This window comes from Morchella importuna (assembly GCF_003444635.1).
Source record: "Morchella importuna strain M04M26 chromosome Unknown Morimp01GS011, whole genome shotgun sequence".
Lineage (NCBI taxonomy): Eukaryota > Fungi > Ascomycota > Pezizomycetes > Pezizales > Morchellaceae > Morchella > Morchella importuna.
In genome coordinates this window covers 549,903-571,658 of record NW_025763408.1, presented here as the reverse complement: position 1 = coordinate 571,658, position 21,756 = coordinate 549,903, and the positions used below count along the sequence as shown (strand labels likewise).

At 48.1% G+C, this 21,756-nt stretch overlaps 4 protein-coding genes across 4 annotated transcripts; 2 read left to right on the top strand and 2 right to left on the bottom strand.

Moving 5' to 3' along the window:
* Nucleotides 1–2,928: 2,928 nt before the first annotated feature.
* LAJ45_04574 (uncharacterized protein) lies at nt 2,929–7,625 on the bottom strand (the record flags this gene model as incomplete). Its single annotated transcript, XM_046114154.1, has 7 exons — nt 2,929–3,977; nt 4,034–4,391; nt 4,455–5,019; nt 5,076–5,785; nt 5,895–5,918; nt 5,982–6,074; nt 6,156–7,625. 7 exons carry the CDS (start codon nt 7,623–7,625, stop codon nt 2,929–2,931), a joined length of 4,269 nt encoding a protein of 1,422 aa, XP_045972676.1.
* A 6,947-nt stretch (nt 7,626–14,572) lies between these two features.
* Nucleotides 14,573–16,497, top strand: LAJ45_04573 (uncharacterized protein; the record flags this gene model as incomplete). Its single annotated transcript, XM_046114153.1, has 5 exons — nt 14,573–14,575; nt 14,637–14,720; nt 14,816–16,110; nt 16,299–16,318; nt 16,463–16,497. The coding sequence occupies 5 exons, from the start codon at nt 14,573–14,575 to the stop codon at nt 16,495–16,497; spliced, it is 1,437 nt and encodes a 478-aa protein (XP_045972675.1).
* Nucleotides 16,498–17,949: 1,452 nt separating this feature from the next.
* LAJ45_04572 (uncharacterized protein) lies at nt 17,950–18,534 on the bottom strand (the record flags this gene model as incomplete). The annotated part of the gene is made up of 5 exons (XM_046114152.1): nt 17,950–18,105; nt 18,174–18,229; nt 18,285–18,366; nt 18,434–18,457; nt 18,514–18,534. 5 exons carry the CDS (start codon nt 18,532–18,534, stop codon nt 17,950–17,952), a joined length of 339 nt encoding a protein of 112 aa, XP_045972674.1.
* A 1,706-nt stretch (nt 18,535–20,240) lies between these two features.
* On the top strand, nt 20,241–21,674 carry LAJ45_04571 (uncharacterized protein; the record flags this gene model as incomplete). The annotated part of the gene is made up of 3 exons (XM_046114151.1): nt 20,241–20,590; nt 20,657–20,828; nt 20,970–21,674. 3 exons carry the CDS (start codon nt 20,241–20,243, stop codon nt 21,672–21,674), a joined length of 1,227 nt encoding a protein of 408 aa, XP_045972673.1.
* Nucleotides 21,675–21,756: the final 82 nt, after the last annotated feature.

The window sequence follows — 21,756 nt, the reverse complement described above, 5'->3', positions numbered from 1 at the left end:
CCTCTAGCTCCCTTCAGTGCTTACGGCGCATACCAGGTACCCGCGCCCGGGAGCGGTAAGTCCGATGGGAGCACCCATTAGCTAGGACCAGCCTACGTTGTGACTAATTTCAAGTCCATCCAGTGGCCCAAACCCGCTTTCGCTATTCTCTCTCTTCACTTTCCGATATTGGTCCACAAATGGCCCTCTCTAATTGATAATTCCGGTACTCCCCAGTTCCGTACGTTGTTGTGGTTTCGTTTACAATCCCCCAATTCGTTTCGAGATCTCCCATTGCGGTACATGCGATATGCAGGTATCATGTATTAATAGGCACGGAATGGAGCGAGGGGTGTGTGGTATGTGCTCCCCCTTGATATTTCGAAATCTGGCTTTAATTAGGAGCCTCAACGACGACTGGTTGCACCCGTTTGTAATCCAATCATCCTATACTAATGGTGCTGGCTTGTCCTTGTCGGTTGTCTTTGTTGCAGGGACGGGGTGGTGGGTATCAGTTCCCGATCTCCATGCATTGAGATTATTAATTCCTAGTAGACATGCCGCATTCTATTTATTTTTTTGACGATTTCATAGGATAGAAGGGCCTCTTGCCAACTAATTGTTCGATCTTTCATAGGTCATGAATAGAATCTTAGACAGTCTATTGAACGGCCTCCGCAGTTGGAGACCTAGAACATACTAGTTCCACCGAGAGGAGCGAATCATAACAATCTTATCTTAGTATCCCCCTTAAGGTTGCAATCGTAATATTTTCGAGGGTTAGACTTACACCGAGCCACGGTCAATACGTGCCGATATCGATGACCCGAAGAATGGATTCGACTCTTCATACCGAGGAATATGATGAAGGCCAAAGAGAGATTAATATGCGGATTAAACACCAGAGCACTCTGCTTCTCCAAGGCTATCACTTAATGCATTCACCAACCATCTAATCATCCCAGGGCTACCTAATCTTGGTATCGAGTGATTACATATGATTCAAATAATTTTGTGTAGCTATCTTCATCAGTCATCACTCGACTCTACTCGATCCCCACAACTAACCACCACCACTATGATATAATACTGTTTTAGGTTTGCAAAGCTGGAATAATTGATTCACCAAGCATATTAGTATGGGCGACCTACACCGGCAGAGTCCACCCTAAACACAGAATGGAAAAAAAGGATTTGGTTAAAGTGGATATAACACAGATGGTCTCGTGAGTAAGTACAACACCGTATCCACCTAAGTAAGGGACCAACCATCCCAAACAGGTAACATTCCGGAAACGTGCAACCCACCCCACTACCTCACAAATCCACCCCACCAACCTAATATTCAACCACCGCATGCGGCCGATACCGTCCATTATATAAGATTCCATCATCACTGTTGATCCTCGCCACCAACGGTCCAAAAAAGTCACAAACCAAACCAAATCTCAGCCACCACAGCGCAAAAATGCACATTTTCTTTAGTATCCTCACTCTATCATTTTTTGCCTTGTGCCTCGGCACTCCAATTGCTCAAGAAGACCCGTCTATCGCCACATATACCACGCTTACTCCAGTTTCCACTTCTGCTCAAACTAGTGCCCCCTATACTGCAGCTAGTACTCCTACTGCAGCTACGCCTATTAGCACGCCTACTACGTCTAGTACATCTACCGCCACTACCACCAGCGAAACAAGTACAAGCACATCGACGGCTACGGCTACACCGACCGTAAAGTGTAGTATGAAGCTTAAATACATACTATGCATGAATGCCTGTGTTGTTTCTAATAAACCGGATTGCCAAAGCCAGTGTGGTAAGCGCATATATGTTACCTTTATTCCATATTGAATCTTGGCTTGTGAGCTGATAAACAAGTAGCGAAAACCTCTTGTGGTGGACTTTTGGGAGATGGGGACTCTGCACTCGCTAGGGGAAGATAGTTTTAGTATAATCATAATATACATATATCTTTTCTCATGGACTAAAGGGCTCGATCTATTATCTATCGCGACTGCTGGCTCTACACATGAGCGGATATTGACGATGTACCATGTCCTTATACTACCAAAGCTTCATTCATCATATTCTCTGTTTCCGCCCCTTTCAACTCACCGCCAGGGTACAAGTATTTACCAATCACCTTAAGCTCCTAAGCACAGTCAAGCACTTGCATCACGTGACACTGAACTTCGCAGTGATATTGAACAAGATAGACTAGTATCAACCCATTTCCACAAGGCCTGACTGACTTAAGAAGCGAAAACCGCCGCCCCAAAAGTTTTACATCGATTTTCGCACCTAGATAGAGTTGTTACAGGACAGAAAGCCATTTCGTTTCACCTTAAATTAGGCTGTTTACGGTTGATTTAACATTCTCTATAGCTAAACCGGTCATGAAGCCCATCGAGTGATAGCTCATGATCGAGTCGGGGAAAGTTGCAAAGAAATTGAAAATCCCCGCAAGGGAATTTATTCATTTCAGCAGTAGGCTCAGGAAGGAAAATCACAATCTCACCTTACAACTTATTGAAGATATCACTTAGTAGCTTTAACTATAAAGTAAGCTAAAGCATGATATGACTAAATTGAATGATGTACGCGTAGCTAAAGTAATACTCGCTCGAAAATGAAAAAAGAGAAAAAAAAGGAAGAAAGATTTAATAAGAGGTTGAAAAACAATCGCTATCCCGCCCCATAAAGATCCCAATCCATTACAATACGTAAATAAATCAAAACCCCAAATCCGCAATGCAATGCGTCGCATAACCACCGGACTACATATCCAAAAGAAATCAAAGCAACAAACCAACCAACAACTAACTTAATGATATTTATATGATACATTGTGCTCACTCCAAATTGAGGAAAGAAAAGTAAAGAATCGCTCGAATAAAAAGCCTTCCAAATATTCAAAAAAATAACAGTTTATAACAAACTTCCCAAAATTACATGGGGGCTGAAGCAGCATGCATTATCCGCGGCATTGACTCTGTTGTTCTTCCCCGTGTTGTTTTCCCGTGGCTGGTTTCTTTCAGATTTTCTCTCTCTCGCCCATTTGCCCCAGCTGCACTATTCATAACCTCTTCCTGAAGTTGCCGTTTCAATACTGATATGTTGATTCCGTGCATGCTGTTCTCGTCAGAGGCATACATGGAGTCGAACGGATCCTCCACTGGTCTTCCGTGGCGATCAGATGCTTTCGGAGTGCTGTTTACCGACACAACTGTCGATAGCGACGGTGGCTCCACGACAACCCTCTTGATATCCGGGCTCGACACAATTCCCTTCTCAGTCACCGCCATTGATCCCGGTCCTGGCGGTGCATTGCTGTCCATCCCAATAGCATGTGCAATCGCCGCCATCGTAAATGGCGATTTCTTAGAACCCGTGAGTGAAAGGTCACCACTACTAGCAAACGGCGTCGATGATGGAGCACCAATTGGGTAACTGTTACTGCGCAATGCATGCTTTCCAGGGCACCATTTCAGTAACATTTTCTCAAGCGTTGTACATTTCACAGGCTTGGCGAGATAGTCGTCCATTCCAGCATCTCTACATTTTTCGCGGTCACCTCTAATTGCAGAGGCTGTCATGGCGACGATTGGGACTGCCGACAACCATTCCGAAGAGGGACTGGGCCCGTCCGGTATTTTTGGTGCTGGTTTGGGGTTTCGTGGGTTTCTCCAAAGTGAGATTTCTTTATTAGCTTCGGTTGGATACTCATATAGTTTTCCGGAACGGATTATGCGGGTGGCACTGTATCCATCGAGTTCAGGCATTTGAACATCCATAAGAATGATATCTGGCCGTTGTGGACGTGTTGTTGAAGAAGATGAAGATGAAGCATCGCTATTCAATGGTGATCCGGGCTCTGTGGAGCTTGGTGGCATCGCTTCCTTGAGGAACTCAAGGGCCTCTAGTCCATTGCTTACAGCCGAGACAGAGAAATTAAGCTTCTTGATCAACCTTATCGCAATTTGTTGGTTGATATCATCTAAATTTGGTCATCAGTAAAACCGTTCTTCCTCAACTCTGGACATCATAACATACTATCTTCGACGACCAACACATGGGTTCTTTTCCTTTCCTCCAGGTTTCTTTCAATCTCTGCTGCCGTCGCTGGTGCTGGCGTAATTCTCTTTAATAAATTCGTTGAATGGCTTGAAGATCTTGTCCTTTTTAGAGCAATATCTATAGGAGACTCGGGCGGCGTTGAAATACCGCAATCGGATGATCGACAAGACACAGACACGTCCGATTGCAACCTATCTGGAAGACTACTAATATCTGCGGGTTGCAAGCACCCATTTTGGTACTGTGGACGATGGAATGGTATCGTGAAGTATGCAGTTGTACCAGCGCCAAGGCTAGAGGAAAGGCCAATGGTACCACCCATAAGATCAACAAGCTAAATTCCAGTGTCGATGCTTAGCGCTACTCTGTTGGTAATGTGATTCAAGGGGGAACAAACATTTTTACTGATGGTTAAGCCTAACCCTGTTCCGCCAAATCTCCTCGCCGTCGACGAATCTGCTTGAGTAAATGGCTGGAATAGCTTTTGTTGTACATCGTCATCGATCCCGATACCAGAGTCCTTGACTTCAAATCGTACAACAATGGATTCGTCATCCTCCTTCACGACTTCAACATACAACTTAATGAACCCCTCGTGGGTGAACTTTATACTATTTGTCAGTAAGTTGGTTAATATCTGCCTAATCCTTCCCGGGTCCCCGATAACTGTCATATTCTCCCCAGCCTCACCCCAATCAGCATCGCATTCAAAAGCCAATTTTCGCCTCTCGACATCAAAGCTCAACATCTTAGTCACATCCTGGACCACAAGCGGTAAGCTGAACTGAACCTCTTCGATATCGAGCCGTCCAGACTCGACTTTGGATATGTCAAGAATGTCATTGATGACGGTCAGCAGTGCATTGGCTGACCGTTGGATGTTCTCCGCAAATTCGCGTTGCTCCGTATCGAGGTTTGTATCCAGAATGATTTCGGCCATTCCGACAACACCTGCAATTGGCCTACATCACACTATCTAAGCTTCATCATCACACGTTTCAGGAAAGGAAAGACCAACGTCCTGATTTCATGCGACATAGATGCAAGAAACTCGCTCTTAAGCTTACTCGCCTCCTTTGCGGCGCTCTCGGCTGCAGCTAACACTCGATTTTCTCGCTCCCTTGCTTCCAGCTCCGCGCTCGCATTATGCACCTCCGTGGTATCTAGAGATACCCCAATGATGCCTGCTACGTAATTCTGGTCATATTGTCCGGCGCTACCCTTCTTGCCTAGTATGGGCACATACTTTGTCCTGAACCACCGTCCGTCGTTCAGTTCGGTCTCTGAATATAGCAAGTTATCTTTGCCGTTAAGGATGTTCTCGATAGGGTGTAGGAATTCCGGGCAATCCTGGAACAATTCGTAGATATCCACACCAATGTAAGATTCGGCGGTGTTGTGAAGATCCCAGATTATTGACCCTTCCAGCAACGTGATGTGGTTGCTACAGTCAATTGCCCATAATGTTATCTGAGAATGTTGGAGAACTTCTTGTAGCTGCTTGCGAGTGCGGCGGGCCTCGGATCGCGCTTCGACAAGGTCGTGAATATCCGTACAGGTTCCATACCATTTGATAATTTCACCTGTCCGGGGGTCTCGAAGTGGCAGTGCTCGGCCGAGCATCCATCGCCACACTCCGTCGTGACGTCGACAGCGGTATTCTACGGTGTAGTCTTGCCCTGTTTCCAGACAGCGCATCCACTCCTTGATCACTAACGGCATGTCTTCCTGTCGGGAGAAAAAAACGATCTGGTTAATAACTGAATGCATGTCAAACCGACAACGGTAAGGAATAGGGAAAACAATCGGATAAGAAGGCACTGTCAGGGGTTATTACGGGATGAAAGGGTGCTTTCCAGCCCTTGATAAGTGAAAAGGTCAGCCCGCTATTGTTCAGTGAAAGAGGTGGCAGCCAGACCGTTACCATTCCTAGAGACTCCTCCTTTGTAAGACCGGTAAAATCGTACCATCTTTTTGAGTAGTAGTCGTGATATCCATCCGGTCTGGTGGTCCATATCTGTAATGCAGCAGCCCACACGATCAATTATTACCCGTCAGACTTATATCGTGGAGTTTTAATTCGAAAATGGAAACCTACCAACTGAGGCATGCAATCACACATGGTCATGAATCGCAGCTCATTCGTTTCTTCCTGCACCACTAACTTCTCCTGGTATTCTGTAACGTCTCTCAGCCAGATTAAACCACCAAGAAATTCCCCGGTGTCATTATCGTAGATCCCATCGCCATGGGCGTCAAAGACCATTTTTTTACCCTCTCTCGAGTACATGCCGAATCTCCCGGGGCTAATGGCTTTCTTTGTTTTAACTAATTTGACTAATGGGTACTCATCCATTTCTAATTCACGCTCAAAATCCTCAGAGTATAGCTTGTACCACCTATGGAGCTCGTCGCGGTGGAAGGTATAGATATTTCTTTCGGCAAGCGATATCTCTTGAGCTGCACGGTTTGTAAAACCCATCGAGCCATCATGCCACATCCCGAATACAGGAATTTCCATGGCATCAAGGACTGCATCCTTCATCCGCATCATTCTATCGAGGACTGAAGGGGATGTCGATATGTCTGAAGAAGCTGGAGCACCCATTGGTAACAAGGCAGACCCAAGCCTGGCTGGCTCTGGGTCAACGCACGGCGCACTTACTTTCGGGAAAAAAGACCCATCTACAGCAGTTGGCGATAGTGGTGAAGCCATGGATGTAAATGTAAGAGTGAAGTATCTCTCAGAATCAAGAACCCAGATGGAGACGATCATCTTTGCTTGTATTTGGATGGGGCGCGGGTGATTATCACTTTCTTTGTGTCCATGATTGCTCAAAGATACATCCAAAGCCACATCCCGAACTGGATGCCCTCGCAAAAGTGGTGGCGCATCCGAGGCAGGTGAAGTAGCTCCCGCCTTGTTTATTAGGGAATTGGCGTTCGCAAAACCGTCCTCATCCCCAGTCATGTCTTTTGCCAAAGCTTCAAGAAACAGCTCCCAGCTAACCCATAGTGGACTATCACGTTGCAGAATATTGACTCCAAGTTCGGACAAATCTTTACCTTGCAACAGATCCGTGATAGATGGACTCGGCGGTTCTTTGACAGCCGCTCCCGCTAGACGATTAACATTCTGGTTCGGTGGTTCCATGCCCAATAGCCTCCCCATAGCTTCATTTGCCAAGACCACCGTCTTATTGCTCCCGAGAACCAACAACGGAGTAGGTAGGAATTGGAGTGCTGTGAACGCCAACGAAGCGCCAGATGTTGGTGGAGGTATTTCTGGTGGCGGATGACTTGTGGGATGCGTCCTCACTGTTGGGATTTCTCTATTAGAGGAATGACGGTAGGGAAAGGCAGGAAGGGGGATGGATTCTCGAGTTCCACGATGAGAAATGTCGGGCTCATTGTCTCCGAACGCACCGCTGGCAGATACGCTCTTTACAAAACCATCGTTAGAATCCTTGAGGGCCAGTGAAGATGCTGCCCCCGCCGTCGTCGCCGTCGTTGCCACCGCCGTCTTCTCGTGTGATTTTTTAAGCCGATTATCAGAAAGCCGGACCATCTTGACCTCCCCAGAATGCCTCCGTATCTCCCTCCCTCTCGAAATTCCTTTAGCGTGAATTCAACCACCGATGGTGGTGGAAACCGACGCAGATGTGACCGATTTTCTGTTTAGACTGTGGAAATGTAGTGTGTAAAGTAAAGGTTGCTAGCAGGTCATGTAAGGATGGGAAATTTGGTTAATTATTCTAAACTACTAGTCGTCCCTTCAAGATTGTGCCGTTTGGCAGCAGGACACCAGCGGCTTGAATGAACCTGTTTTTCCCTTTTCCTTTTTGAGAACTCAGATGTGGGGACTGCCCTTGTGGATGCTGCGAGTTACATAAGATGTCGATCCTCGCTTCTCCAGGATATGCTCGATGATGATCTGCGCGGCCGTTTTAATGGATGTTGAGGGGGGCAACCTTAGAAGGGTCCGGGTCTTTTTCTTCACTTTTTCACACCGATGGGGGATCGAATCTCTGAATTCTGCAGTTGGGGAAGGGGACTAGATCAAGAAGAATTCGTGGGCCAGCTCTTTCTCTTCCCAAGCACGTGGCAACTCGAGTGCTTTCACTCTTGGTCACTCACCCTTTTGATCGGATGGACAGTGTGCAGGGAATGCCACAAAAACGGATAAAACGGGCTGCCTATGTAGAGGATAGAGACTCAGATCAGGTCGAGGGGCGCTGGCCTAGGTAACTGCCTAGCTAGCTGGGGGGGACTGGGAGACTCCTGCAAGATTGACAACTCACTGGTTACTAGCAAGACAACGGTCGACGATTTGGAAAAAGCAGGTACTTGCCCACCATTCATTCACTTGTTTGAAGCCGTGGCCGAGTGTCTGTGAAGCAATTCAAGCTGCCACTGCTGTCGCCGAAGCTCTTTTGTACGTCCTGGTACTGTGCTCACACGATGGGTAACTGTGCAACTTGGGGGGGAGCAAACAACTGAACTCAGTGGATGGTCGCTTTCCTAAACCCCCTCACTACCACCTCCACCACCACTGCAACCACAACCCTCCTGCGGCTCGCCTCCCCGCACCGAATCCGCGGACTGTAGCGTGAAGTCTCGACCCATCACCCACGGCACCGGGCCACACAAGTGTTCGCCGCAGTCTTGGCGCCCCGCTCACCCATCTAATCTAAGCCTAAATTAACTACCGGGAGAGAGCGAAGACCCCTTTCCTGCAGAAAAATGTGATCCTCCTACCAACTGTTCAGGGCCCTGGATTTTCAAAACATTTACTCCTAACGCACTGGTACGGTTCTCTCATGATCGTCACCTACGAAAACTTGCGAGCCTGCAGCTTTCCCATGCTGAGGCAACATCACAAAGTCCCATGATCAGGATCCTGCAAAGGTCTCTCTTTCATTTCTCGCTTTTCTTTTTTCTCCTAGATTTGAAACCAGAGAGCTTCGTGTAACCATCGATGGGGGGAGGCAAAAGCCAGGGTCAGTTCTTGGGAACCCGATTGACAAGAATCTACTCGTAGTTTTATAGCGTTTCCGAACACGACCAATATTGCATGACATACGAAAAAGCGCCAAATCCACCTTTTTGTATGTCATGCAATATTGGTCGTGTTCGAGTACAATGTATGAGTACATGTATTGGTACCGATATCTTTGGGCAGCAATATCAATCGATTTCCGTGGAGTGTTTTGGGGTGTCTGAATCGAACAAGTATTATTGATTTTGCTTCTTAAATCAGGTAAAGTAGGCTAGATGTACGTAGTAGGTACTTAGGCACATGTAGAGTAGGCATCAGGAACCCCGAACATTCCATGCAGATTATGAAGTAATCCTGGCATACAAGGATAAGGGAGGGAACGGACGATAACCTGAAAACATCATTTGTCACCAAAGGTAGAGTGTTGTTTCGTTGAAAGTAGAACACTTGCTAGAACGCAAACAGCAACTTCGGCTGGCTATTGCAAGTTAAAGGTACATACATGTACTCTACGGTACATCTATTATGCAGGGTACCCAGTCACCCTATGCGGGGAAGAGGGGGAGGATGTAAAAAGTCAACTGGTCATGGTGCCAGGGGAGAATACTGTTTTGCTCTGAACGCTTTGGACGCTCAGCCAGTCAGTGCCTTGGACGTTCAAAATCACCCCCGTGCGACTTTTAAGACTTGATACTCCCCTGATCTGGTGATTTGTCTTCTTGTATGTACTCACATTTCCATGACGGTTTTGTATACATCATGTGATTCAGACACAAAAGGAACCAAACATCAGTTTCCAGGTCCTCACATGTCTGCCACGTAACTTAGATGCGCAGTGCACACCCTCCTCTCTTCCTTCTTCGTTTTTCTTTCAGCAGCTGTATACGTAGAGTAAATACATGTAATGGTGGCTGCGCGTATAAAAAGAGCCGCATGGTGTTTAGCGCGATGATGATGTCATACCATGTGAGGTAGCCTCCCACTCCAGCCGCGATAAGGTTTCGGGAATCGGAAAATTTCCCTTTCCGCCTACATAGAGGGGAAAGCTTATTTTTAATACAACCAACCCGTCATTTCCTCAAATCCGACCTTCTCCTCACCATCGTCATTATCTCCGCAGGGTACATGTATGTATGTACCGGGTCTCCACAGCTCTCCCCGCGGCCGCCGTCACCGACCCCCCACAAACGGACGCCGAGTTCCTGCTCTTTGTCCCCGGTCGTCGTCATCTTTCCGGGTAAAAAAGGCAGACTGCAGACTAGTCAGAAATCCAAACATGTCAAGTTGTGATGATGAATGGAGCCGCATTCAGCCCTAAAGCGTGTATCTAGCTGGCTTTTCAATGATGATCTGATTTCCCCTCTTCTGCTGAAAGTCCATCTGAAAGGAACATTCGATTCAAACGTGGTTTATGGCAACTGCATTCGTGAGGGGTAATGAATCTTGGACTGGCCCCTCGTCTCCTTCAACTTATCGGAGATTTGATACCTATTTACTCACAATTAAATGTAGTCACTCAATGCTCCTTCATCCCTTCATCTTAGACAAAGAGTCCATTGGGTTAAAACTGGGATTTGGCGAGTCATTCATTGGTGATGAACCAGATGAAGGTCTATGACTTGGAATGAGATAACAGCAGATCCCAACATCACGTTATTGAAATATAACCAATATTGTGTGTGAAGCCGTTCTTTGACCCAGTCTGTTATCGATGAATCTTTCTGAATGAATTTTCTCTCCCTATTATCACGTTCACAAAAAATCACTCGTCTACATCTCTTTCTAATTTCCTGGTGTAAATACTTGATCGATCGACGATAGGACTATCGAGGGAACCAGGGTCAATCATTTATGATGGTTGGCAGTACAGTAAAAATTTAAGAATACGCATGCTAAGAACCCCATCTCTCGAATATCGATTAGTACTAGCCTCTAACACCTCCTGGTGGCACTTACGCCAGCTGAGATTTGCAAACTGTCAACTTACGTTTATGCATCTGATAGTTGCATCAGAAGAAGGCTTTTGGGTTCATCATTCGTCGGTCTTTTCTCCGGACCCATCCGGACTTCACGCACGACTCCAAGCCTCACTTGTAGGCTGAACCATTCTTCTACCCGTCAAATTGCTGTACTCTATGAGTCTTTCCTTTTAGAGGGAAGTTCGCATATCAAACTGTCTCAAAATACGACTTTGGCACCAAGGCTTGCTTGACCGCAGCTTACTCTAGTGGGCATGGCATACCCGCATTATCTCTAATTCTACAATCCAATTACGTTGACAGTTAGAGTATCATAACCGCCACTACATGCACTTATTCTGTGTGTTTTGCTGTAATGTTAATATGCACGACGTGTCTTCCGAAGCACCACCTATCCAAGCTTTCCTTCACTCCAGGAATCGAGTAAAGATCTCCCTCCCAGGATTATGCCTGTACTTTACACTTTGCTCTTGGCCGCCCTACGATTGCTTGGGCCTGTATATCCGTCGAGCGCCCAATCCCGTACCCGCGTCTAGGATAAAGAACCAGAACATGCAAATGCCTAGTTTGTATGGCAGCTCAGCGCCACTCCATACAAATAATCCCTGCTTTCTCACTTGCATGTTCTGGTTCTTTTTCCCTGACGCGAGTATGTGTCCCCCCGCTTTGGGGACGCAAGTCATCAGCCCGGGTTCCAACCCAAACCATACAAATCTACATGTATCTATGCTCTCAGCAGGCTCTTCCATTTTCAGGCTGGTACATGTTCACTACCCAACCGGTTCATCGTGAGATTTTGACCCGGACATCACCGAACCGCTCAGGCACAGACTTGGATATGAGGAGTTGAAACCCCACCTCTGCCGCACTATGGCAGATAGATCTACGGTTCCATTCAACCAACTTGGTAAGTATCAGGGCATCTTCAACGAGGATCTTTATTTCTTTGTGCTCGTCGGCGGCTTTTTCGGGGCCGACCAAGATGCCTTAAGTTGTCTACGGAGTTGAAGCGTCGGAATACACATGTATGCCCGCAAGATACATGTGAGTGGCCCATAGTCAACTTGCTCTGTTTCTAGATCTACTCGTATTATCCTCATTCATATATCCTTGCCTGTGAATATCTCAACATTGAATCCGCACATCCAATACCGGTTCTGCGAATTCACACTGCTAATTCACATGCTGACACATCACCCGCACTGCAGATCCCTCACCTCTTCAGGACTTCCTTGATCCCTAAATAACTAGGTCATTATTATCTAATCTAGTCAAGCAGGGTCCAATTACACCCTGAAAATATCTCACGTAATATTATCATGACGTCTTTCGTGCTGCTACAAAGTCTTAGTTAAGTTTTTTCTTTTCTCTCGGGGAGCTTTCTTTTCCTTCGCGGATTCGTTTAGGGGAAAGGCGAGGTCGGAGTTCGCTAGTGGTTGATGTCGAATGTGCGCTAAGGATAGCGTTCTAGCGGCCCGATGTTGATCCGGTAGAGAAAGCGGCATCTCTTGGTGGCTTGGTGCGGGCCTTTGAATTCTGGCACTAATACAATCCCCGCCTTTCTAGTGCTAGGGGCAACTCGGCGTTTGTCGCTGGGGACTATCGGTGATCGATAAACCGGTGGCGTAGACAGAGCTGAGAGAAAAGGCTAGACGCTATTAAAGTTCTCGATAAACCGTAGTGTGTCACTCGGATTTTCCCCGAGCTTCTAGTACCGTAAACCGCCTACGCCTACGTGCATATGGTCGGAGGTAGGTTTATGATCTGGGTTTACTAAGTATGGGTAATCCGAGTGATGCTTGATGATCAACCCATTCGCTAAACCTTAAGCCCCAGAAGAAAAACCTCATTCGCACAAACCGTAAGCGGATTGGGTTTACCGGGTGGTCACTGCCTGTGATTGATGGTTGCTGAAGTCCTTTGGCTATGTAGGATCCCAAGCTTACTTACATTGCATGAGAACATGCGTCGAGGATATCTACATGCCTCTAATAATGTTACTTCTTCTTAATTCTGATCAGCTGAACAATTCAGGTCTAGGGAAAAGGGTTTTGCATTAATTCAAAATATCAAGCCCAGCATAATATTAAAAAAATTCAACCGTTACTTGTCCAAATCATGTAATAGCACGTATACTTGAAGTAGTTACTGAATTGGCCTTGCAACACGCACAGAATCGTGGACTTATTTTAACACTTACCTGCGTACCTACATTGGCGTTGTACCGGAATTCTCAGGGTTAAGTGCAGTCTCAAAGAAACACCATATATAAGAAACTCATGCACGTTGCAACCAATAGGAGGTGCAGGAGTTTCTGTCCAAATTATATAGCTAAAACTCTCAGGCGCATACTCTATTAGCAATAACACATATAATTGAAATATTTCGATATTATATGCGTTTTACATGCATCCGATGATGTATCTGGATGCTTACATATGGTCACGCCGGAATATTGAGGTTGTGGATTAAGGTTTCAATTAGCACGGTAAGAAAGGCAGATCCATTTACAATTAGAGTTCTAAATACGACAAAGACGAAACAGTATGGGCGGTGTCAGATTTCATTTTTTGATCATTGACAACACCTTTTGTTAGCATTAGCCGGGGTAATATGTCTTGGGATGAAGCTTAGTTCTGTACCTCGACCAGTGAGGAACGCGATATTCGGATACTGACAGGCTGCACAACATCAAATGCATAAGCGCCTCATGTGTGAGGCATCTAGATTCTAAACAATGTATGTATGAGAATAGGGCTTCTGTGTATTTTTTGAGTTTTGGGTTTCCCTCTCACGCGTGAGGGCAAGGACAAAACAAAGTAAGTGGAAGCGTTCCGAGGGGCGAGTAAACGAAACACCCGAGTTTTGTAGTGAGGCGAAACTCGCAATGTTAGTTATGTGTCACCATCTAATCTGCAGCTTTCAGCCATTATCTACTCGGTAGAGGAGGCAAGTGCTGTTGGGAGTAACACGACAATTACCGATTGTTTTTATCCCTTTCCCCGTATTCTTATCTTGAATATCTTTAGTTCCAATCTCCTCTCTCTCTCTCTCTCTCTCTCTCTCTCTCTCTTTGTTCCTTTACCTCGCAATTTCTTTCGTGGTCTGGACCCTATCTCTATGGAACCCTAACCCACACACCCCTTAACTCACACCTAACCCTGCATACGTCTAACTTGCTATTGCCATTTCGTCATATTCAACACCATCACCTCAAGCCTGCAAACTCTTCGCCTCTGCTTCATCCCGACGGTTCAACTCCATTGTATGCGCATCTAGCCGGTATTTCTTTCTTCTTTGCTGTGTTTGTCTGCTTTGTCGCCGCTTGCATACATAAAACTGCCTCCTCACGGCTGCACCCTAAGTTTTCGTATCGATAGACAGGAGGAACCCCCCTCCCTTTAACCCAGAACTATGGGTTTCTCACGCTCTGCGCGGATCATCACTTTGTTAGTGATTGATTCACTGTTTTTTCTGCTCGAGATCATCGTTGGTTATTCCGTGCATTCACTGGCTCTGGTGGCGGATTCGTTCCATATGGTAGGGTTGATCCATGGGTCGTTGCTCTCTTGATAGTGGGCTGACTGTAGTACCTATGTAGCTGAATGATGTTTTTTCATTACTTGTCGCACTCTGGGCTATCAAGCTTGCAAAACAGAAGTCTACTTCTAGCTATACATATGGGGTTTGTTCCTGGTTGTTCTACTACTGCTTGGAGGGGTGCAGTATTTTTCTGTTGTTAGCGCTCGGTATTCAGGCTGATCATTTTTGCTCCTATAGTGGCAACGTGCGGAAGTCCTCGGCGCCTTGGTCAATGGCGTTTTCCTCCTCGCTCTGTGTTTATCGATCTTCCTTGAAGCTATCCAGCGATTTTTCGAGCCGCAAGAGGTTGGTCAGCCCATTCTCGTACTCGCTGTCGGGAGTGCTGGGTTGGCATCAAATATTCTTGGATTATTCCTGTTCCATGACCATGGTCACTCCCATGGAGGTGGTGATAGCCACGGCCATTCTCACAGCCATGATATTGAAGCTGGAATTGATGGCCATGAGCACCATAAACACACCCACGGTCTACCCGGTCACATCCACAACCCCGCCGAAGATGATAGTGGCGACATCGAAGAAATTCTCCCCGCCAATGTTGTAGCTCGTGTCGCGTCCGATGCGAACCCCGTCTCCAGGTCTACTCAGAAACACAAGAGAAATAGTAGTAGGCAGGCACGTTTCGCATCGCCGGTAACACACATTCACGTCCACCCCGCCCGTAACCGACAAGAGGTCATCGCCGCCGCTGTCAGCGACACTGAAGCAACCTCCGGCACTTCCGACGACGAAGAAGGTGGTGATGAAAGCACCCCACTCGTATCTAAAAATGGTGATTCCTCCTCCTCTCCTCGTAGGCGCGCATACTCCGTCACCCACACCGGCCATAACCACACCAAGCCTAAGCCCGAAGGCACCTCCGGTCATTCCCATGCAAACCTCAACATGCGCGGTGTTTTCCTGCACGTTCTCGGCGATGCCCTCGGAAATGTCGGTGTTATGGTTGTTGCTCTCTGCCTGATGTACATCCCGGATGAGTACACATGGAAGAACTACCTAGATCCCTCCATCTCCCTCGTCATTACGGTAATCATTTTCTCGTCCGCCCTGCCGCTTGTTAAATCCGCCTCCAAGATTCTACTCCAAGCCGTCCCAACCGGAATCTCGCTCGAGGAGGTCAAGGAAGACATCGCGGACATCCCTGGCGTTGAGTCTGTCCATGAACTCCACATCTGGCAGCTCTCGGACGTAAAGATGATCGCCTCACTCCACATTCAGATCGCCTTCGACCCTGACCAGGGTGGCCGTTACATGCAACTCGCACGCTCAATCAGAACCTGCCTTCACGCTTATGGTATCCACTCATCCACAATCCAGCCAGAGTACACTAAGCCGGTCGGCGGCGACGTCATCGCCGCTGACATGAGCCCTGGTGGCGAGCAAGTCACGGGATATGGTGCCACGGCTGACGGCAGCCGTGCGGGAAGCGTAACAGGAAGTGATTCGGCATGCCTGTTGGACTGTGGAGATGGGTGCGCGACTGTGAAATGCTGTGGACCAGTGGGACAAGAGACTGCTGATTCGGGACATGGCCACGGACATTCTCATTAGAGGTAGTCATTTAGACAGAATTGTTCGGGACAGGAATATTTTTTACGATGGCTAGCTGTTAGGTTGTCCGTGGAGGCATGCTTTTAATATGACTATATACCTGAAAAAGGGGGTTTTGTCTTGAGTGCGGTAAGTATCTTTTTTGTACTCAATATACCTTTTTTTTTTTGTATTTTATTGGTAACCCCCCTTTTTTTTATGACCCTCTCTTTTTTCTTCTCTTTTCCGCAATTTTATACTATCTGTTTTTAACGATTACTGGGCTGCGGGAAGAAAGTAGTGGGGAGAGGTGCTTGGGTAAGAAGTAAGTAATAGAGCGAAGAAGTCGGGAGGAAAGACGTCTTTTATGTATAGTAGAGTTTTGAAAATTATTGTATAGACTACTGGGATTGCCTTCATGGGGTGTCACTCGGTGGTGGTGCGTGTGGGGTTAAATTGTAGTTATTACGGGGGGGCGATGTCTTATTAGGCCAATGGGTATAATGAGAAAGACAGGGGAGAGAGTGTCTACATATATCCTTACCCATTATTGTTCCCTAGACTTTAGCGAAGGTAGTAGTTATATGGCGGCTGCGGGATGTTGACTACTTTAAATTGAAAAGTTATTAATTTTTGTACGTGAGAACTGAAGAGATAGGAAATGAAGCTATTATAATCACAGTGTAGCAATCCACTACATAATCCCCCTTTCATACATACCCTTCTCAATATACTACCCAAATGCTAGCGCTAATAGATGCACGAAAGCCCGCACCACCGGCATACAGGTACGTCCGGGCCAGAAGGATACGATGCTAACTAGGGCCATGTGTCCACCTCCGGATCAGAGGCAAAGTGTGTGCGCGGAGGCCATAGAGTAAATTATTTCGGTCTTCCTGTATCTTGAAGCGGGAGAGGTAATACTAGCGTTGGTGGGGGGGGGGGTGTGAATAAAGTGTGGTTTGATCATTGACCCCTAGCGTAAAGCTGGTTGTACCTGTGTGCCTCGAGTACAAATGTATTTCTGATTGGAACCACACGTGTATACGTAACCTCCGGCTCTATATAGCATTTGATATATAACTTTTAATACGCCTTCCTATGCATAGATATAGTAGGGCAGTTTGGAAAGGCGATAATTACTTGGATAAGGGTTTCGTCGGATCGACCTGAGTTCCTTGCCGGCTTTAGGTGCATACCGGAATCGAAGGTGGATAGACGATCGAGGCCCATATATATATATATATATATATATATATATTTTCAATTTTCAATCTCTACGGGGCCAAAAACAGCCAAGCACAGGGCAGTAGTACAGACTACTAAAGCCCTATACCAGCCCAGTCCACTAAGTCTTGGTCCGCAGCCAGATAGGCCGTCCATATATTGGCCAGCCTATCATTGACCTCTGGATCTACACACCACAAAACCCGTCTAGCTTCGGAATCGATATCATGAGGGGGAAAATCGGAGCGCTCGTGGACATGATAATTCTTAGGTCTGACTCATTTATGGGAATACAGATTAAATGCAGCTGTATAATCTAGAGCACCACGGACACATGCACCAATACGAAACCTCAAACGTCAATTGGTTAGACCGCGCCCTTGAAGTGAGCATGGTGGCAGCAGACACACAATAGCTCCCCCACTCACTATAAGCATCCACACATCCAATCCATTTCTAACGCTCTACACCACCCCCATCTCGACTTCAAAAAAGTGTATAACCTTAACCCACAGCAGCCACACCACTACCTTACACAACCTCCATACCCTACCCTAAACCATAAACCCATCCCACAGCCGCCCCTTATCCACCAACATCCCCCTCCCATCAAACTCCACCCCCTCCCCCTTCAGCAGCTCCAGCTTCTTCGCGCACTGCCCCTCGCCCGGTGAGTCGCGGCCCCAGTCGCCCATGAACCCGCCGATGTACTACGTGCCGTCGCCAGTCTGTCAGCAAATAATCAAAGACTAGGTAGGAGGAGAGAGGCGGTATATACTCCGGTGGAGGCAATGATGCGATGACACGGCACTTGTGGCGCATATGGATTATTCCCTACGTCCGTTAGAATCACGCAGAGAAGAGAGAGGGGGGGGGGGGATGAACGTACGGCAAGCACCGCCGACAGCCCGCGGGGAGGAGGACAGCGCGGTGGAGAGCGCTTTGTAGGTGCTTACTTTCCCGGGTGGGATCTGTGGTGTTGGTGGTTAGGTGGGGATGTCTAGATCTCCGGAAGTGTAATGGGGGTGGGGGGTGTACCTGTTTTAGGAGGGTGTAGACTTTCTAGGGTTTGTTAGCTGGGGGGTTCTAGTGAAGTAGAGTTGCGGGGGTAGACGTGCTTCCTGGAATTCGGTGACCATTTTTAATTGCTTGTTGCTGGCTTTGATAGAGTAGTTCGTGATTAATTGGTTGATAGTTGCACGTTGGGCTGGTAGTGTAGCTAGGTAGGTTGTGAATGTCTCGAGAATTCTAGCAGACGCGTAAAGTGTCGAGACGCGACGGGACGTGAGTAATAAGGATGCCCGTCGCATATGTCTTGGCAGTCTGACGGGGATGCTGGGTAAGAAGTGGGAGTGCTTCTAAACGGGTGATTAGTAGTGATGCGAATGACTCTACAGATTATACATATTGTGGAGTCATTCGAATGCTGGCAGTGCGCCGTGAAAGGCCGGAATTAATTGCAGAATTGGGGTTTATTGAACCGCGGCTATTGATCTCGTTGTGATTTAGATGGTCTCTGGCTGCATTTGGCGGTACTGTGACCTGATACGAGATCTATATAAAACTACATTAAGTAAGTCATATCACGACTCAATATACAGATATACAGGCCGGCACCTATCCGAATAGAGCCCTGGGTGCGCATGAATACATCCAACCAATCAGTTGAATCCCACATTCTCAGCTCAGGAATCCCGGATGACTGTGATCATAGAGATTCTTAAAAACTAATAAAGTATTTAAGTCACCGAGTCAAAGCACATTCATGGCTCTTGTCTAGCCTCCTGGGGTGGAGGAGAGTTTAAGGCCACAATCAAACCAGTAGTAGAATCCATGTATTTTGTTGTCAGAGTATTAGAGTATCTTTAGCTTCTATTGTATATCGTATATCCATAAGTATAACACTCCACCAGTCACCCGTCCTATTCTTATTCTTATTCTGTTCTGCTCTGTTTAGAACCGTCGAGACCAGAGACTGGCCAAAACCTCCGTTAGGAATTTAAGTTAGTGTCCTGACCGTCGATCGCTGTGTTTGTTTTTGAGCCCACATCCCACTTATTTACTACTGAAATTCTCTCCTCATTCTTTAAGCGCTTTGTCTTGCCGTTGATGCCTCCATGGGATAGTATTTGAAACCGGCGGTACGGCGCCCTGGAATAGAGTCCGGGAACCTATAAAAACCTATGAGGGTTTGAACCTGAAGCGCGCACTGTTCTATGGCTACAGAGACAGCATTGAAAGCCTTTAATTCTAGCAACAGGGATGAAGATGATCCGGGTATCCTTGGAGTCCAGTTCATTTGAGCCCTTCGTCTCCGGAGGTGGTATGTTTTTTCCAAGGTCAATGATCTAGTTGTGGCTTTCTCTGAGTACCTGTAGGGACGTGCATCTGTGCTATATAGCGACGCCAGAACACATCTCTATGACCAGGCCATCTAAACTTCTGTATTAGACGTATATGGACCCAACCTACAGCCCCTGATAACTGCCACGCAGGTTCAGGTAGTAGTAAGTTCCTGTTGGCACCTACATCTCTGCTACATCGTGGTGTGGTCTATAGGTGTGCTTTCGCCGATACTTGGACTAAAAGCATAAACTTAGCTGGTCAGTTATTTCCCCCCCCATCAACACGGGATAGTGCAGCGCCATACCCACCCCCTCCCACCCCGCCCTGTCCCACCCAAACCCGTTGCCAACGCAAAAACACGCATCCCAATCATTCCCCGAGTGACACCCCATGCGCCAAGCCCACCCCTGGCACACCACACCTCACGAGCTCCAGTTCCTACACTCTCAAACCACACCCACCACCTTCATCGCACCACCCCACAACAAAACCCCCCAAAATGATCGACCCGCGCTTCTCGCGCCTTGCCGTCGCATCCTCCACCCTCCTCATCGCCACGCTCGCCTACGCGTCGCAGCTCCTCCTGCTCTCCCCACACCTCTCGCGCGCGCAGTGCATCTTCTTCAACACGCTCGTCGCCTGCGTCTGGATCAGCTACTACCGCTCCATCACCACGCACCCTGGCTCGCCTCCAAAGGACTGGGCGCCGCCTGTACACGACGGTGAGGATGCCGAGGAGGGACGGGGAAGGGCGGAGGAGAGACGGCTGGTGGTGGGGACGGGGAAGTGGTGTCGCAAGTGTATGGGGTATAGGCCTGTGAGGGCGCATCATTGTCGGACGTGTAATGTGTAGGTTTGGTCTCTGGGTCTTCTGTGGGGAGTGGGGTGCTGATTGGGGGTGCGTGTGTGGTGTAGGTGTGTGCTTAGGATGGACCATCATTGCCCGTGGACGAACAACTGTGTCGGATACCGGAACCTACCGCATTTCTTGCGCTTTTTGGCTTATAGTGCGTTTACATCGCTGTATCTACTGACGCATCTCTTCTCGCGATGCTTAGTCGTCTGGGAGGCGCGGAACACGCCCGCCGTATGTCCCCCCCCCCCCCCTCCCCCCCCTCCCCCCTCTCCCCCCCATTCCCCCCTCTCCCCCCCATTCCCCCCTCTCCCCCCATTCCCCCCTCTCCCCCCCATTCCCCCCTCCACTCTAGGCGCCACTAACACCCCACAGTACTCAAGCCCACACACGCTCCCACAGCTCCTCCTCCTCACAGCCCTCACCCTCATCACCATCTTCACAACCTTTGCCCTCTCCATCCTCTCCCTACGCACCTTCTGGTCCGTCACCAACGGCTACACCACCATCGAGACCTGGGAGCAAGACCGCCACGACGCGCTCGTGGCACGCAAAAAGGTGCCCCGCCAGGAATTCCCCTACGACATCGGCTTCTGGGACAACCTTTGCAGCGCCTTCGGCGGCACAGGGAACATCCTGTCGTGGGCCTGGCCACTCAGCCGCACGCGCTCCGTCGGCGAGACGATCCGTGGGAGCGGCGATGTGGTGATGCAGGGAGGCTTGGAGTGGGAGGTGAATGGGTATGAGGACCTGAGTGTGGTGTGGCCGCCCGTGGACCCGGATAAGCTTTCTGCGGCCGGGTTTGAGAAGGCGGTGGAGACGACGGTGGCGGAGGGGGAGGGCGACGAGTGGGTGGAGGGGGTGCGGCGGCGGCAGAGGGAGGACTTGGACCGGCGCAGGGCGCGTGGGGAGACGGGGGCGAGGCAGGAGGAGTTGAGGTATCCGAGGATTGCGGAGAAGGGGTGGGAGTGGCGGAATGGAGAGGGGGAGTCGTTGGCGGATTATGGGGTTGAGGTGGAGGCGGAGGGGGATGATGAGGATGTGCCGTTGGCGGTATTGATGAAGAGGAAGATGAAGTAGGGGAGGCCGGTGATGGTGTGTTTTTCTTCTTTTTCGTTTTTTCTTTCCCCTTTCAGATAGATACTTTGTAGTTCGTTAGCTC